The sequence below is a fragment of the Hemiscyllium ocellatum genome, chromosome 1 (genome assembly GCF_020745735.1).
Source record: "Hemiscyllium ocellatum isolate sHemOce1 chromosome 1, sHemOce1.pat.X.cur, whole genome shotgun sequence".
Lineage (NCBI taxonomy): Eukaryota > Metazoa > Chordata > Chondrichthyes > Orectolobiformes > Hemiscylliidae > Hemiscyllium > Hemiscyllium ocellatum.
This window is the reverse complement of record NC_083401.1, coordinates 121596626-121615978: the sequence shown is the minus strand read 5'-3', so window position 1 is coordinate 121615978 and position 19353 is coordinate 121596626. Positions and strand designations below refer to the sequence as shown.

The 19353-nt window shown below is 41.9% G+C and overlaps 1 protein-coding gene across 1 annotated transcript in view; it reads right to left on the bottom strand.

Moving 5' to 3' along the window:
- Nucleotides 1–19353, bottom strand: part of LOC132816784 (protein FAM184B-like) — a 182633-nt gene that overhangs the window by 40540 nt on the left and 122740 nt on the right. Inside the window, exons 3-7 of the mRNA XM_060826768.1 lie at nt 17943–18078; nt 12921–13075; nt 8494–8700; nt 7543–7653; nt 7319–7459 (exon numbers count right to left, since the gene is read on the bottom strand). Of these exons, the coding sequence (XP_060682751.1) occupies nt 7319–7459; nt 7543–7653; nt 8494–8700; nt 12921–13075; nt 17943–18078 (750 nt within the window). The remainder of the gene's footprint in view (nt 1–7318; nt 7460–7542; nt 7654–8493; nt 8701–12920; nt 13076–17942; nt 18079–19353) is intronic.

Sequence of the window (19353 nt, the reverse complement as noted above, 5' to 3'; positions counted from 1 at the left end):
CCATCTCAGTTGAAATAAATTTAAAGCTTGAGGTGATAACCCTGTACTTTCCAAAAGAGATGTAAAATGTTTGGCAAGCCACGGACTGCTGAACAGATCCTAGTATATTACAAAGATGTTTTTGCAGGTCTTGATGTCTTTCTGATGAATATCATCTTAAAGTATCTAAGACTGTGAGACCTTGTCAATATCTACTGAGGAGAGTTGTAGATGCCCTCAACTGCAACCTCAAAAAGGAGATAGAGGATCCAAAAGCCCCATCTTACCAAAATCCTGAAGAAAATAAAGAAAGGGAAGGCCAAGAAATTGTTATTTGAGGTGCTGGCAGCAGAAGAGGCAGTTATCATAGCATGACAGAAGAGAATGCGCAATTTGAAAAGAATGAAGTGAGAAGAGAGAGGTGCAATTGAAAATTTTAAACTCAAGTACCTGGGTCAGGTTCTGATGACAAAGGGACTATGCCTGGATTCTACCAATTTAAGAGATGTAACAATGGCTAACAGATGTGAAAGCAGTTCAACCAATTAACAAAGTTCTTTCTAATGTGTCACCAGAATGTGAACCTCCATACAACCTGAGCATGTGCAAAGATGTTAGAGCACAGAGCAAGGAACAGATTCAAGTCAAACAACAACAACAACAGCTCAATATGCTCTGGAAGGTCATCAATTCAACAGAGACGCTGATTCTGAGAGGCGTGTCTTGAACTAATCAAACGTTTATAAAAAGGACACCTTGGGAAAGAGTAAATACAAGACAGGCTGCTAATACTAACTTGCCCATGTGCCACTAAAAGACCTGACTGATTTATTATAGATTAAACGTATTCTATAGAGACTGACTAAACTGAACAGACTAGAACTAACAAAACTTTTGTTAATGAATGATAATTATCCCAGTTGACTGTGAAAATTAGATAATTTGTAACTGCAAATGATAGTGCATGCAAACCTCTTTTTTCCCTGCAAATGGAGATATCTGAAGTGGTGCATTTTGTACATGTGGCTTGTAATAGTTATATGATCTCTGCTGTATTGTGCCCTCACCTTAGAAATACTAGCCATTAAGATGCATGACATGAAACAAAACGTTAGCCCGAACAATCTTAATTTGAGTCCTGATAACTATAGAACCAACAGTCCTTACCCAGCCCATTCCTACTTACCATCTCTTACTAAAGGAATTTATGAATGAATGTGTAACACACTGAGAAGAGCTGGGACGTTTAATTTACTAGAATATGGCAGCTAGTGCATTAGGGGGAGGGCGTGGCTTCTGAGCAGATTGCCTTTGCTGATATCTCCTAGGTGTCCTGCACTGAAGGGCTTTCGCAGGATCCTCCATTGGAAGTTTTGGCCAGAAAAATCAGAGGAAGGTAAAGTCAGCAGTTATTCTGTCTCGCCGTCATCATCAGACACGGGTTCCAACACTGATTGGAAGATTTGGGATGTTAAATCACGATTGTTTTCACATTTTTAATTTTGAGTTTTGTTTTGAATGCTTTGGGTGTTCACTGAAACATCATTCAATCTGGACGCTACTATTTAAAATGTTAACCCTATTCTTTTCACTAGTGATTGCTTACTCATGGTAAACCTTTCAATATCTATCACATGGTTTTCCCTCTTTGTATTCTTTTCACATGTGGCAATATTTTAAAATAATTTATTTTAGCTAAACTTTCTGCTTAACTAATCCCACTCTTCTATTCTGCTCTCAAATCTGGTATTTTAGTTAGTCTGTTAGTTAAAACTTTTCCCAGACTCTCTTCACCCTTCCAGCAAGTATATTGGTGCTTCTTCAGCTTATATGAAAGCTTATTTGCTGTAGTCTTGTTCCAGAACTTTCGACATACCCCAATAAACCCAATCCGCCATCCCTCACCAAGCATCAGTTTCTTTCCAATTATAAAGGACAATAAGGCAAGCAAGCAAGCAAATGTAATGTTGTCATTTCTTTGTGTATCATCCTTTTTAATTATCTAAAGGTGACCAGCTACAGTTACAGTTGAACTTGAAAAAGGTTACAATTGTTAAATGGTGCTTACATATTGCTGTCTGCCACGAAGTGCCAGCAAACAAAATGCCCATCAATTTGAATACTGGTGTAAGGAAGAAGAAAACTAAAACGTGTCAAAATATATCAGAAATGGCCAATAAAAAAGTTGAAATATTAGTCAGACAGCAACTTTGCAAAAATCAGAGGCCATCAATTACGTCAGGCAGGAATTTAGTGTACATAACACAGGGTCATCTGGGGCTCAGTTGGTAGTCCTCTCTGCTCCAAGCCAAAAGTTGAGTTCAAGTCCCACTCCAAGGCTCGAGTGTATAATAACCAAGGCAGTGCTGAGAGATGCTAACTTTCTGAAGAGAAACAGAAAACCCGTCTGCGTCAAACATCCCATGGCACCATCACAAAGAGGATCAGGAGAGCCGATCATGATACCCTGACCAATATCTATCCTTCAGTCAACATCATGCACACAAAAATAACCTGGTCCTATTACACTCTTAATAGAGTTGCCATCCAATCAAAAGTCAAATGCCACATGCAAGGATGCCCCGAGGTATGGCACATTGGCGAGACCAAGCAGACTCTACGACAATAGATGAACAGACACTGCGCAACAATCACCAGACAGCAGTGTTCCCTCCTAGTTGAGAACACTTCAGTGGTCTGGGATATTCGGTCTCGGATCTTCGGCCGACCATCCACCAAGGTAGACTTTGGGATATTCAACAATGCAGAGGGGCTGAGCAGAGGCTGATAGTCAAGTTCGGTATCAATGAGGATGGCCTCAACCAGGACCTTGGGTTCATGTCATACTACAAGTGACCCCACTACACCACACACACACACACACACACACACACACACACACACACACACACACACACACACACACACACACACACACACACACACTGGGATACAGACAGTCTAATCTCATTTAATGCATTGTCTGAGAGGAGATTTCACTTTTACATAAAACCTTAAGTTATCCCAAGAATGTGACTTAAAAGTAATTCTGGGATTTATATATTAATGAACTGAAACCTGCAATCCATTCTAAAAAATGAAAGACTTAGCAGCAATCTAGGTTTATTCAATATATCATTTTAGTTGTGCGACACTGTAATCTTTTGCTATAAATTCTGTGTCTTATGATCCTGCTCCACAGCTACCTGATGAAGGAGCAGCAGTGAAAGTTGTACTTCCAACTAAACTGTTGGATTTTAACTTGGTGTTGAGAGATTTTTAACTCATTCAAAAATTAGTATTTGTACATTCTAGACACCACTACAAGGAGCTGTGTATGGTATAGGTAATGCTCCCAGGTCTTCACCCGGAACCATTGCTGACCTCTTAGAATTGGATGAGTGACACGTGTTTACCAGGTTTCAAAAGGTTTAGAACATAGAACATAAAAAAGTACAGCACAGCACAGGCCCTTCAGCCCACAATTTTGTGCCAAGGATTAATCCTAATCTAAAAGAAAATAACCCAACCTATACTCCCCTCAATTCATTGCTGTCCATGTGCATGTCCCTTATGACTCTGCTTCCGCCACCACCATTGGCAACACGTTCCATGCGTTCACAATTCGGTGTAAAGAACCTACCTCTGATGTCTCTTCTATATCTTCCTTCTAACACCTTAAACCTACAATCCCTCGTACCAGTCAATCCTGCCCTGGGGAAAAGTCTCTGGCTATCGACTCTATCCAAGCCTCTCATGACCTTGTATACCTCAATCAGGTCACCTCTCTTCCTCTTTCTCTCCAGTGAGAAAAGTTCGAGCTCAGACAACCCCTCCTCATAAGATAAGCCCTTCAGTCCAGGCAGCATCCTGGTAAACCTTCTTTGCACCCTCTCCAGAGCCTCTGTATCTTTCCTATAGTAGGACGACCAGAACTGGACACAATATTTCAAGTGTGGTCTCACCAGGAACTTGTAGAGTGCAGCAAAACCTCATAGCTCTTAAACTTGATCCACCTGTTAACAAAAGCCAAAACACCATATACTTTCTTAACAACCTTATCCATTTGGGTGACAACTTTAAGGGACCTATGTTCTTGAACACCAAGATCCTGCTGTTCCTCCACACTGCCAAGAATCCTATCTTGACCCTATGTTTAGCATTTAAGTTCAACCTTCCAAAACGCATCTCTTCACACTTATCCAGGTTGAACTCCATCTGCCATTTCTCAGCCCACCTCTGCATACTGTCAATGTTGTGCTGCAGCATGCAATCGCCCTCAACGGCACCTCCAACCTTTGTGTATCGGCAAACTTACTAACCCACCCCTCAACCTCCTCATCCAAGTCATTTATAAAAACTACAAAGAGCAGAGGCCCAAGAACAGAACCCTGCAGGACACCACTCATCACTGACCTCCAGGCAGAATACTTTCCATCTACAACCACACTCCACCTTCTGTCAGCTAACCAATTCTGAATCCAGAGAGCCAAATCTCCCTGTATCCCATACTTTTTGACTTTATGAATGAGTCTACTGAGGGAAACCTTATCAAATGCCTTGCTGAAGCCCAGGTACACCACATTCACTGCTCAACCTTCGTCAACCTGTCTTGTCACTTCCTCAAAAGAACTCAATAAGATTTGACCCTCGCAAAGCCATGCTGACTGCCTTTAATCACGCTATGCTTTTCCAAACAAGTAGTCATAAATCCTATCCTTCAGAATTCTTTCAAAAACCTTGCTGACCACAGACGTAATACTGACTGGTCTGTAATTGCCAGGGATTTCCTTATTCCCTGTGAAAAGAGGGGCAACACTCCTCCTTCCAATCCTCTGGTATGACTCCTGTGAAGGGTGAGGAAGCAAAGTTCTTCACCAGTGGATTAGCAACCTTCTTTCTCACTTCCCGGAGCAACCTAGAATAAATCTGGTCTGGTCCTGGGGACTTATCAATCTTAACGTTTGCCAACATTTCCTGCACATCGACTTCATCAATCTTGATCTGTTCAAACCGGTTTCCCAGCTCCTCAAAGTTCTCATTCACAACAAGGTCCCTTTCCTTAGTGAAAACCAAAGTAAAAAAACTCATTTAGGGCTGCCCCTATCTGCTCAGATGCCATGCACAAGTTCCCTACATTATCCCTGATCAGCCCTAGCTTTTCCCTGACCATTCTCTTATTCCTCATTTATGAATAAGATGCCTTTGGGTTCTCCCTAATCTTTCCTGCCAAACCTTTTTAGTGCTCCTCCTGGCTCTCCTCAGTCCATTTTTGAGATCCTTCTTAGCAAGCCTGTAATCCACTAAGCTGTGCTAGACCCTTTGTTCCTCCACCTTACATAAGCTGCCTTCTTTTTGACGAGAAGCTTCTCTGTCCTAATCATCCAAGGCTCCTTAATCTTAGCCCTACTTGCCTGTCTCAGCGGAACAACACTTGCTCCTTAAAAACACAGTCTCCACGTCTATTGTACCCTTTCTGAGGAACAATTGCTCCCAATCTATACTTCTCAACTCCTGTCTGATGGTGTCATAATTTCCTGTTCCCCAACTAAATATTTTCCCATGGTAACTGATTATTTCCCTCTCCAAGGCTATGGTAAATGTGAGGCAGTTGTGGTCACTGTCACCAAAGTGTTCTCCCACCACGAGATCTGACACCTGTCCTGGCTCATTGCCGAGCACCAAATCTCCCCTCATCGACCTGTCTACATACTGAGTAAGGAAACCCTCCTGATCACACCTGACAAAAACAGCTCCATCCAAACCATCTGCACTAAGGAGGTTTCCAGTCAATATTGGGAAAGTTGTAGTCACCCATAACAACAGCCCTGCTACGTCTGCACTTTTCCAAAATCTGCCGGCCTATGAATTCTTCAGTTTACGAGGCTGATTCTGGGGATAGCAGGACTGATACACGAGGAGAGATTGTCTAGGTTAGGATCATTTTCGCTTGAGTTCAGACAAATGATGGGGGAATCTCAAAGAGACTTAGAAAATTCCGACAGGACGAGACAGGTTAGATGTAGGGAGGATGTTCCCGCTGGTGGATGTGTCCAGAACCAGGGGTCAAAGTCTGACGATTCGAGATAGACCATTTAGGACGGAGATGAGGAGACATTCCTTCATCCAAAGAGTGGTCAGGCTGTGGAGTTCATTACCACAGAAAATAGTTGTTTCCAAAATATTGAAGGTATTCAAGAGCCAGTTAGAAATAGCACTTGCGGGGGGGAGTAGGATCAAAAGTTATAAGGAGAAAGCAGGATTAAACTATTGAGTTGGACAATCAGCCATGATTGTGATAAATGGTGGAGGAGGCTTGAAGGGCTGAATGGCCTCTTGCAGCTCCTACCTTCTATCTTTTTATGTTTCTCTTTCTGGGGCTTGGGGAAGGGCTAGATTCAAGGGTGATTATCAGGAAGCCAAGTTACTTCCCAAATCTGGGTCCTTTGATCAGGCCCTGTGCACCTTTGAAAGGAGGGCTCTTGACAGGCCACTTGCAAACTCTATAGGGTTGGAGGTATTCTCTGATCATCATGGTTGTCTGAGGGATAATGATCTCAAGTAACAAATGGGTGGTGTCCCTGCACTGTCCAATTCCTACCACTGAGCCCTGGGGATTAATATTCCTGCTGCTGGAAGGAAAATACTATGCAACCCTCTGTAATTATGTGGTTCTCCCCAGCCCACTCTGGCAGACTCCTCGACATTAAGTCCTGTTTTTGTCCCCCTCCCACACATGCTTGACCTACTAAGGGTTTTGTCATTCTGTTTATATTTCAGACTTTCATTATCAGAAATATTCAATCTGCACTTGAAGACTGCTTCCAGTCCAACTAATTAAGTTTACGTTTTCTGTAAACCTGCTGGTGGCTTGTAATTTGATATGGAACGTAGGGAGTGTGTCTGTCTTTATTCCAAATTCTAGTTTTAAGATCAGCCTAATAAGAATCTTTATTTTCAAAAGGCATGATGTGGGCATGCCGGTGTTGGACTGGGGTGGACAAAGTCAGATGTCACACAACACCAAGTTATGGTCCAACTAGGTTTATCTGAAATCTGCTGCTCCTTCATCAGGTGACATCTCCTGAAAGCTTGCAATTTCAAATAAACCTTTGGTCTATATATAACCTAGAGTCATGTGACTTGTGACGTTTTCTTCAAAAGACAGCTTTTCTTCAAATGAAGAAATGTAAATATTAGCTGGCTTACAAAATACCATTTCATATTTGTTATAGAGCCCCAATCATTTTTTAACTGTTTCTCCCTCCACATTCCAATAAACTAACCAATTTTACCTAAATTACCATATCTCCGGATCACTTTCTCTTGCATTTCCCACCTGCAGTTCTGTTATCTGGTTAAGTGCCTGTTCTTGATCCTGCAGTAACTTCTCGTGGCTCTCTTTCATGTTTGTTGAATAGGAGTCAGCTTGTTCTGTGTCATTTTTGTTTTGCTTCATTAAGCTGTCCATCCTGGAAATCTAAAAAGCCAATCAAATTCTGAGTGAGCACTTAATGGAGTTAGTCCTCAGCTACAATAATATAGAGCTGCATCAGCGCTGACCTGCTGCAGAGATTCCTGAAGTTTATTATAAAGCTCCTCCTTTTCATTTTCTAATTGTTGTCTTTCATTTTTGACTTTGACGTTAATTGCATCTAATTGATTCTGTAGTTCCTGCAAGAGATGTTAATTATTACTGAAAGATCTTACACCATAATTTCACAGAATAATATTTTTGAGCAGTACTTTCAGAAATTATGTGTCATTGTAATAACTGAAGCTGATGCATTACCCACAGCTATGTTAACGCTCCCTAAATATGTTGCTGTATTAAGCTCCCAGGCAGAGATGCTTTCTTCAATAAGTATTGCGTCCATTGTTGCTGGAATTCACATAGCCTCATATCAATATTTACCAGAAAATGAGTTGACGTACAGTGACCTAGTTTTTTTTTAAAAAAAGTGGTCACACCCAATGGAATTCATGAATTTGTTGCCCAGTGATTCTTGCCTGATTCACTCGGATTGTTTAGTTTTGTCAGTTTTTTCAAAAGGCTGTGAGATGAAGTAGCACAAAATAGCGAAGTGTCAGAAAATGTTTAAGGAAAAACTAATACAGGCTAACCTATCCTGTTACAAAACAGATAATTCCAAGTTTCAACCATCATTTCACATTGTGACATTTTCATTTTCCACATTATACAAGCTTAGGAACAGAGGAATGTGTGGGGCTGAGAAAAATCACTGTAGTCCATCTGGCCAGTGGTGGTCTCCATGCAGTTTGTAATTTACTGCTGATTTATAGGCATCCTTACCTTGTGGAAATAATTGGAGTTCATTTAGGATTTGTCCAGACACTTTCCCAACAGTGTGGAGGAGAACGGAAATTCAAACTAGGTCCCATGGTGTTTTAAACCTTGGCACCTTTCATATAAATAATGTATGCTTTACTATCAAAGTGCTACTAAGGCACATTCAAGACAAATACCGACAACCGATAACTCAGAGCATGCACCTTTTGCAGTTGCTTTCTTTCTAGTTCCATTGACGTCTGGACTGCCTTGATTTCAGTGGTGTGTTTCTTTACCAGCTCTTCCAATCCTTTCATCAGCTGCTCCTTGAGGCGAAGTTTCTCCTCTTCAGCCACTCGCTTCAGTTTCTTCAGCTCCTCCTCATGCCTTTTGTAGTGCTCTTCTTTCTCACGAGAGAGAATTTCAATAACCTACAAAGCAAAGAAAAAAAATGTCTTTTTGTTTCAATGGCTTAAATAATGCTTCAAGATGGAGAAACATGTTCAAATAAAATACCAACGAAACGTTCTTAAATAAACAACAGCATTTTGCATCCATGGAGTGCATTTAACTTAGTAAAACATCCAAAGAATTTACACATCAACAAAACATAAAAATTGACATGATGCCAAATAATAGTGAGATATTAAAACATGTTACAACATCAGCCACTTCCTCAATTTTCAATAAAAATGTTTAAAACATTTTTTTAAAATTACTTGAGAACTAGACAGAAGAGCCAAAGAATTGGATGCAGGATGTAGTGAGTGTAATGTGGTCAGCTGGGTGGACCTCACTGCATACGGGTTCCCTGACTGGACCAGATGAACAGTCTTAATCAGGCAGGCCTGGCTGACAGAAAGAGAGGCATGCCAGAGATTTTGGCATTCTCTGAAAGCGGTCTCTGAAGAGGCAGTGTGAAAGCCAAGGACTGTCCAGAAGGGATGACCTGGAGACAGGATACCAGCCTCTGTAGAGTCATTTCATTTGTTGTCCATACTGAACTAAAGTTGAGGAAGTATCGACGATTTGCATTCTTGAACGACATTTCCATGTGAAGTGTCCCCAACCGTGCGGTTATTGAAGTGAACTCTTGGATTTTGACACTGACAGTGAGATATAATTCCAAATCAAAATGGTTGAGAATTGGAGGGGAACTTGGAGGCAGTGGTGTTTCCCAGTATCTACTGTTCTTGCCCTTCTAGGTGGCAAAAGATTGATATTGAACAAAGGCAGCAGAAAGCCTGCACAATTTGCTTGTGTTCACTTCTGTTGTTTGTAACTAAAAGCTCCTGTTTGGAATTGTCCAATTGCTTGCCTGTTCAAGGTGTTGCCTGAGTGGAAAATACAAAGTTCTGGGTCTCGAGTCTAGTCTACAGAGTAGCAGTGTCTTGGACAGGGTGGTTAGATGGGATTTGGCTGAGGACAGGTAAACTGAGTGACCTGGTGGCTAAACCACAATAAAGGGTGACAGAATGGGGTTATACGTGTGAAGTGTCAGTGTACCATGACAGCATGGCTTTGTGGCTGCTGTGCCACGACATCGAGGTGATGGGTGATGTCGCATTGCTGAGTGGCATTTAAAGATGGCATGGCTGCCGTTTCTTTCAGCAGGTATCTAGTGAGTGGCGAGTTTTTCTAGTGAGTGGCGAGTTTTTCTGGGAATGGCATTTGATCGAATGGGGCTGGAATTAGGTTGGAGGGGCCCTATGGAGCAGGGCGAGTCGTTATTGACGCAAGTTTGGTAAGAAGCAGTGAGTAAGTTCATTAGACCTCACAGAGAGAAATCCTTTATGAAACTCAAAACTGACAGCAAAAGATAAAGTAAGATTCAGTGCATTGTGGATTCCTTTGCCTCAACTGTCTTCCCAATTACATTACTTTGCTTTGAATTAAATTCCATTTGCTACATTTCTGCTCAACTTTTATGACTAGCCCATTGATACCTTTGTGTAGCTTCCAGCTTTTCTCCCCATTCTAAACAGCACAAGCAATAAGTGTATCTTCAGACTTCTGAAATATGCCCCTACATTTAGAACTAAATCATTGATGCTTTCCATATAAAGCAACGGATGTAGTATTGAACCCAATCATCCAGTCACATCCATTATTATCTTTCTTCCGTTGAACAAATTTTGGATTCTGCTTTTTTGACCTGACAAGCAGTACTTTCAGAAAAAAAATTACTAAAATCCATTTGCACTACTTCAAAGGCCTATTTTCATTAATTGCTAGATCCCCATAAAATCTAACTAAATTAACCACAAAAGATGAAAAAAAACCCCAAAAGAACGGTGAATGCTTTAAATCAGAAACAAAAACAGAAATTGCTGGAAAAGCTCAGTAGATCTGGTAGCATCTGTGGAGAGAAATCACAGTTAACGTTTTGGGTTGAGTGATCCTTGTGTGACTAAGTTCTGAATAAGGGTCACTGGATCCGAAACATTAACTCTGATTTTTCTCTACAAATGCTGCCAGACCTGCTGATCTTTTCTAGTAATTTCTGTTTTTGTAATCGCAAAAGACACTACTTTTTAAAAAGTCCTTGATATTCAAGGCAGAGGTGAACATAAAGTACCACCATTAACTCCTCCTTTCGTTTGTGATCTGGGTCTTGACACTATCTGCCTTCTTGGTCCTTCTCTGCCTCTGTCAAAAAGTATAAAATAAAGCCTATTTTTCAATACCTTTCATACCAAACAAATCATACCAAACTCGAAGCGTTAACTGTTTCTCTCTCCACAGATGCTGCCAGAACTGCCGAACTTCTACAACATTCTCGGTTTTTGTTTCAGATTTGCAGCATCTGCAGTATTTTAGCTTTACTTACAGGGCAAGTGCGTTTGGCTAACTGACAATTAGAATTATGTAGCACAACAAGAGACCCTTCGGTCCAACTAGTCCATGCCAACCATGTTCCCAAACTAAACTTGTGCCACCTGCCTGTGTTTGGTCCATATTTCTCCAAGTCTTTCCCATTTTTGTACTAATCCAAATGTCTTTTATCTGTTGTAACTTCACATGCATCCACTACTTCCTCTGGTAGTTCATTCCTCACACTAACCATTCCCCCACTCTAGCAAAAAGACCTTTGCTATTCACCTTACCTATGCCCCTCATGATTTTATAAACCTCTATAAAAGTCACCCCGCAACCTCCTTCACTGGAGACAAAGGCAAAGTGTACAAAATGGTCAAGCCTTCCGGGCAGAAATGACACGAGGAAACCTGTGAAGATAATCTGAGGAAAGGCAAGGAACTGAAAGACTACAAATAAGGATGATGAGGGAAATTTAAAGCATCCTTCAACTTTATCAGGATTAGAGAGAGAGTGTATGCAACAAGAAGTTCACTCACTGAAAGGATTGGAGGGGAGAAGTTGTTTGAACAAAATATTTAACTGATATTTTTCAACCAGGTTCATGAAGAAATAGAGAGAACATTTCCAGAATCAGGGGTACAGGTGAATATACACTAAAAATGTAAATGATTACACAACATTGGAGTGATTATTGAATCTGAAGTCAGGCCACTCTAGCAACTTTTGCCTGCTGAAGGAATTTGTTCAAATAATTGTGAATCCTTTTTGTTGTCCCCACATTACACAGATCCAGATTAAAGCACACAGATTTGCAAAATAGAAAATGTGATATCCATCTTCAAAAGGAATGACGCATCAAATTATTGATCTGTAACTCTTATACAATTCAGCAATTTGTGTTGACATTATACATGATAGACAGACCTATCTTGGGGCATTAGGTTCTTGAAAGAGCATAATATCAATCAAATATATTAGCTTTCATTGATGCATCGTCTGATAGGGGAAAGATGGAGGATGTTATGTGCCTAAATTTCATAGATCCTGTATTTTCTTTGGGGAATTGACTTTAAAAAAAACTATCAAGTTATATTTGTAGCAGATAGCTTTTGTGCTGTTCTTGCTTTTCTCTTCGATTTCTGTTTATGATGTAAAGAGACTGTTTGCCAGGTCTTCAAACACGGCCTTTCTTTTTGATTTCGTGATATACTTTGAATGGATTTCCCAAAGGCAATATCCTTTCATTTACTTGTTGGATGAGATAAACAGGGAGAGTTAGAGTAACAAGGCTGCAGTATTGGCAAATGATATCTTTAAAAGAGTTTTGGTTTTCTGAGACATGCACAACATTGACAAAGCCAGCATTTGTTGCTCTTTGCAGGCCATTTCAGAGGGAAATTCAGGGCCAACTATACTCCTGTGGATCTGGAACCAAATATCAGCCTAACCAGGGCTCCATTTCCTTCCCTGTCAATGAAAGTTTCAAGGCATGGTTCTCATTACTGTGACCAGCTTTCAATTCCAGATTTTATTAGTTAAATTTAAAATTCAAATCAGCTGATACGGTATGGAATGACCCCGTGTAATCTAGCTTAAAATGAGACCCTTATCTTCTACCAAGCTTCACACTGCTTTTCTGAAGTGCTAGTGTGGACACTCTCCTTACTTAATTAAATAAATAACTTGAAACCGCCACCAGCCATTGAATGCTTCAACACCACAAGGGATACATTCTTAAAAAGCTGCAACGTTGAGAGATTTAAAATGGTTAGATGGCATCAGGGTTAAATTATGTACAAATACGTTACACAGAAAATGATCCGAGTCATACCTGTGTCAATTGTTGGCTGTGTTCAGCCTCAGTGTTCTGTTGTTGCTGGAGTTGGCCCACTGCTAACTTTAGCTTTAGCTCTGACAGATGGGTCTTGAGGCCATCCACCTCTGCCTGAGCATTATGTTCAGATAGGGTCAGCGCCTTGTTCTTGTCTGGAGACGAAAATAACAGATAAACAAAAGAATTGGAGGAGGGAGAAAGTTAGTGGTTTACATGAACAGTTCAAGTGTTCATGTAATGAGGTCTGCAGATGCTGAAGATCACAGCTGCAAATGTGTTGCTGGTCAAAGCACAGCAGGCCAGGCAGCATCTCAGGAATAGAGAATTCGACGTTTCGAGCATAAGCCCTTCATCAGGAATAAGAGAGAGAGAGCCAAGCAGGCTAAGATAAAAGGTAGGGAGGAGGGACTAGGGGGAGGCAGCTGTGATCTCCAGCATCTGCAGACCTCATTTTTTACTCGAAGATTTTAACCTACTGCGAATCTTCTTACAAGGATGCCTTCCTTGAAGAAGCTCTCTTCCTCCCTCTACAAGGATTTCAGTGAGTCCCTCTCTCACTGCACCCCCCAGGTCATCTCCTCTGCACAGAAGCTCTTCAGCCACGTTATCCCACCTCCATCGCCCCTCCCCCTAGTCCCTCCTCCCTACCTTTTATCTTAGCCTGCTTGGCTCTCTCTCTCTTATTCCTGATGAAGGGCTTATGCTCGAAACGTCGAATTCTCTATTCCTGAGATGCTGCCTGGCCTGCTGTGCTTTGACCAGCAACACATTTGCAGCTATGACTTTAAAGACATGACCCAACAATCTGGTCATCTATTTAAAATATCAATTTAAATTTATATTGCCCTGCATTAGTGTGTATGTGTATGTGTATGTGTATGTGTATGTGTTTCAGAATAAGTATCTTCCTGTATAATGAAAATTTCTAATGTGAGGACCTATTATTTGTGGTTAACTAAAGTAGCTCAGGAAGCCATCAAACGTGGGAAAAGCACATATTAGCATCAAGATGAAAGGCAGGCTCAGGTGATTAGTCAAAATGTAAAGAATGACAAGGAATGACGAAAAGGTTAATCAGGATGAAGTAATTGCAATATGAGAGAAAGCTAGCTATGAATGTAAAATGGATTACAACAGCTTGCAAGTATTTAAAAAGGAAAAGGACAAGTAAACTGAGTGTTGGCTCTTTACAGTGAGAGAATGTGGAGTTAATAGGGATAATGGTTGAAATGAACAAATAGTTCGCTGCTGAAATCGCTATAGAGGATACAAAAACATTCCAGCAATAGCAATAAATCAAGAGGTGGAACGGTGAGAGGAACTTGGTGAGATTATAATCAACTGGGAAGCCGTATGAAGCAAATGGATGGAGCTGCGGAAAACAAGCATTAATCAGTCTTTTTCTGATTGGCAGGATGAGACAACTGGGACCCCCATTGGGGTCTGTGCTGGTGTTCAACTTTTATTTTGTAAGTTTCACCAACAGTTTAGTTGGGAGGAGTGAAGGCATGGTAGTTACATTTGTTTAAGAGACTAAGATAGGCAGGGAGGTATGTTGTTGTTTAGGGTGGCACGGTGGCACAGTGGTTAGCATTGCTGCCTCACAGCGCCTGTAGACCCGGGTTCAATTCCCGACTCAGGCGACTGACTGTGTGGAGTTTGCACGTTCTCCCCGTGTCTGCGTGGGTTTCCTCCGGGTGCTCCGGTTTCCTCCCACAGTCACAAAGATGTGCGGGTCAGGTGAATTGGCAAGCTAAAATTGCCCGTAGTGTTAGGTAAGGGGTAAATGTAGGGGTATGGGTGGGTTGCGCTTCGGCGGGTCGGTGTGGACTTGTTGGGCCGAAGGGCCTGTTTCCACACTAAGTCTAATCTAATCTAAACATAAGGTTGCAGACAGATAGAGGTAGCTTGAGTCAATGAAATCTGGCGGAGAGAGTTTATTCTAGAAAAAGTGTGAAATTGTTCAGTCTAGCAGAAAGAACATAAAGCAGATGATTATCTAAAAAGGAGAAAACTCAGTTCTGAAGTCGTCATATCAGGCAAACATTAACTGTTTCTTTTTCCATAGATGCTGCCAGACCTGCTAGTTTCTCCAGCATTTTCTGATTTCATTTTTCATTTCCAGAATATGCAATATTTGCTTTAAATGAAGGCAGCTAATGGAATGCTATCCTCTCATTCATGGGGAATTGAACACAAAAGGATGTTGTTATGTTTCAGTTTCAGAGCAGTGGTGATAGCACATGTCGGGCAATGTGCACAGTTTTGATCTCTCCACTTAAGGAGATCTATTACATTGATGTATAAAATCAGCAGGTTGCCTTACAGAGAAAGGTTCGACGAGCTGTGCTCTTTTGCAATGGAGTTTAGAAAAGTGCACGGTTTTAAAATTATTCATCACCGCTATAGGATAGAGTGGAGGATAAATGGTTTCTTTGACAGCTGTATGACATTGTAGCCCAGGTTGTTGAATATTTTTAAAGCAGATATAGAGTCTTGCTAAGTCAATGGAAATCAAACATTATTGGGAATAGATAGGAATGTGGAATTCAAAACACAAACAGTTCAGCCATGATCATTGTGAATTGCAGAGCAGGCTCCAGAGGTGGAGCAGCTGACTTGTTGTCTTTATTTATACACCTGTCCATATATAAACATGGGGTTTTCTATTCTTCTTACCAAAGTCACCAACCTTTCACTTTTCTTCATATTAAATGTTTGAGCACTCTCCTAATCTCTGCCATAAGTTCACCTGTACCTCCACACACATCATCTATTGCATCCGCTGCACCCGATGTGGCCTCCTCTATATTGGTGAGACAGGCCGCTTACTTGCGGAACGCTTCAGAGAACACCTCCGGGCCGCCCGAACCAACCAACCCAATCACCCCGTGGCTCAACACTTTAACTCTCCCTCCCACTCCACCGAGGACATGCAGGTCCTTGGACTCCTCCACCGGCAGAACATAACAACACGACGGCTGGAGGAGGAGCGCCTCATCTTCCGCCTGGGAACCCTCCAACCACAAGGTATGAATTCAGATTTCTCCAGTTTCCTCATTTCCCCTCCCCCCACCTTGTCTCAGTCGGTTCCCTCAACTCAGCACCGCCCTCCTAACCTGCAATCCTCTTCCTGACCTCTCCGCCCCCACCCCACTCCGGCCTATCACCCTCACCTTGATCTCCTTCCACCTATCCCACCTCCATCGCCCCTCCCCCTAGTCCCTCCTCCCTACCTTTTATCTTAGCCTGCTTGGCTACTCTCTCTTATTCCTGATGAAGGGCTTATGCTCAAAACGTCGAATTCTCTATTCCTGAGATGCTGCCTGGCCTGCTGTGCTTTGACCAGCAACACATTTGCAGCAGCACTCTCCTAATCTACTTGTATACTTTGTTATCGCCTCACAACTTACTTTCGGACCTTTCTGGATTTAATCAGCATGTTTGGCTCCAAATCCTGTTCCCTTCATCCAAATCATAAACATAGATTGTAAATTGCTGAAGTCCTAGCCCTGAACGCTGTCCCATCCCTCTAATTACAGCTTGACAATGTGAAAATGACCCAAGCACCCAGATTTTGTGTTTCCTGTTAGCCAATTTTTTTCAAAAGTCAATTTTTAATATTATCCCAAACATCATGAGCTTCTAATTTTAGGAAGTAACCCCTTTGTTGCACCAATTGAATGTTGTTTTGGAAATCTAATAGACAAAATCTATAATTCCCTTTTATCCATCTTGCTTGTTCCATTCTCAAGAAATTCTCTGTTCTTGCAGTAATCTGGATATTCAGAGGAGACAACTTCTTCTGGGTGACCATGCTCTGAATCTGTGTACATTGGTCAGGCCCTTGTGGACACATATGCAGCTCATCTTCACTTTGTAAAAGTAAAGGCGGCACAGTGGCTCAGTGTTAGAACTGCTGCCTCACAGCGCCAGGGACCTGGGTTTGAATCCAGCCTCGGGCAACTGTCTGTGTGGAGTTTGCACATTCTCCCCGTGTCTGCATGGATTTCCTCCGAGTGCTCCAGTTTCCTCCCACAGTCCAAAAATGTGCAGGTTAGGTGAATTGGCCATGCTAAATTTCCCATCGTGTTAGGTGCATTAGTAGGGAGTAGGGTAATGGGTCTGGGTGGGTTATTCTTTGGAGGGTCGGTGTGGACTTGTTGGGCCGAAGGACCTGTTTCCGCACTGTAGGTAATCTAATCGAAAATCATTTCTCTCAGTCTGCCGACACATCTGGATCTATTTGAGGCTCAGTGGGAGGATTTACAAATTAAGAAGGGGGTTACACCTTGTGGACGACAATGAACCCAGTGACCAGTTCATTACTTAACTGGGCACTAGCCTCATTATTAGTCCTACTTGCCAGTCTCCCCGACTCAGGAGTATCCCCTCCCCCAGTTTGTAAACCCCTTCACTGACCTCCCCTGTGCCCCCAGGCTGAACTGCAAACACTTAGTTGTGACCCATCACCACCTCACCACCCCAAGTGCAGTACCCATGGTGGCCACTGTTCCATGCCCATGAACTTCCTGAACTGGGAGAACTGCCAGACTTGGTATGGGCCTTTCTCACCACTAGTTAAATACCAGTGGTGGCTAGACCTGGGCCTTAAAGTGGTCAGCTGGCCCATTAAAAGGCAGGCCACCTGATGTTACTTTTGCTGTTGGGAAAAATTAATGGTGAGGGCAGGAGTAGGCAAGTACAGGACGGCTAGTCCAGCCCTTGGATTTAATATGCTGAAAATGTGTTGCTGGTTAAAGCGTAGGAGGTCAGGCAGCATCCAAGGAACAGGAAATTCGACGTTTCGGGCATAAGCCCTTCATCATTACCTGCTGCGCTTTAACCAGCAACACATTTTCAGCTCTGATCTCCAGCATCGGCAGACCGCACGTTTTACTTGGATTTAATCTGCCTTCCTGTTTTCAAAACTCTTGGTGGGGGAATGGCTTAAAGTCCATGGTGTCACGCCACCAACTTTTTGATGTGCTTGGAGTGTGACTGACAACGTAATCCTACCGGTTTTATGCAGTATTTCAGCTTCCTGCACTAATAGTCTCTCCCTCAAGAGTTCAGCTTCTTCTTCCATCTTTTGTAGTTTTAGATTGGATGTCATCAATTTCTTCTCTGTCTTTTGAAGCTGTTTTTCCAAATCCTAAGATGTAGAGAAAGGTCTGGTTATTGGAAGAATACCAACATGCTGGAAATTGACCAGCCCTAGTATAATTACCATAATTAGTTGTTTTTGAGTCCATGCATTTTTCCTTCCCTATATATTTAAATATTTATTTGGCGATATATTATGAAGGTTTACACAATGTTAAGCTGAGGTATTTTGTAGATTAAGCGACTGTACTCATCTTTCAAACACCATTTATACATACAACAAGTAAATTAGGAACAAGATATGAGCACTCAGTTCTTAGAGTCCAAAGCTGATCTGATGTTGACAGCAACTCTTTCTGTTTCATCACCTACTCCATTTGACTTCCATGGCGGAGCTGGATTCTTGATTACCAAAATCCTTCTAAGGATCCTCCATGCACTCTTTTGAAGAGAATACCATAGATTAACTACCCTCTGAAAGAAAATATACAGTAACACCTCGACTTACAAACTTAATCCGTTCCGGGACCCGGTTCGAAAAGTTCGCGAACTGAATCAATTTTGCCCATTGTTTGGATAGCGTAAGAATGCTTGGACGTAGCAACGAACGCTGTTCCCTGCGCACGCACCAAAGACGAACTGAATGAGATCACGCAGGGCCGAGAATCTGCGAGTTCAACAAGCGTGTAGCAAAGCAGAACGATGAAACCACGTGGTCGCACACGGGCTTTTTGCGTTGGTACCTTCGTCCGTACCTTGAATTGCGTACGTATGTACGAAGCAAAATTTTACGTACAATCCTGTTCGTAAACAGATTTGTTCGTGAGCAGATTCGTTCGTACATCGAGGCACTACTGTATTCGCTACATCTCCATCTCAAATGGGACAGCACTTATTTTTAAACTTTGTCTGATAGGTCAAATCCCGCCCACATTGTGAAACATCCTGTCAGCACCTTCCAAGAGTGTTGTTATGTTTCAAAAAGATCACTTCCCATTCTTCAAAACTCTAATGAATACAGGCTCATCTGTCCAATCTTTCTGAATAAGACAACCCATTCTTCCTGGGACTCAGTTCAGTGAATCTTCTTTTAACTACTTCTAATATTATTATGTCCTTTCTTAAACAGTTTTGTATACCATACACTGGATATGGTATAAGTGCCAAGCATTCCCCCCACCTCACAAACACCGTACTCCGTTCCCCTTGCAAGGTTCCATTTGTCTTTCTAATCACTTGCTGTACCAGCATGCTAACATTTTGTGATTCATACACCAGGACACCCAGAACCCTCTGTAGCAGGGTTCTATAGTCTCTCACCATT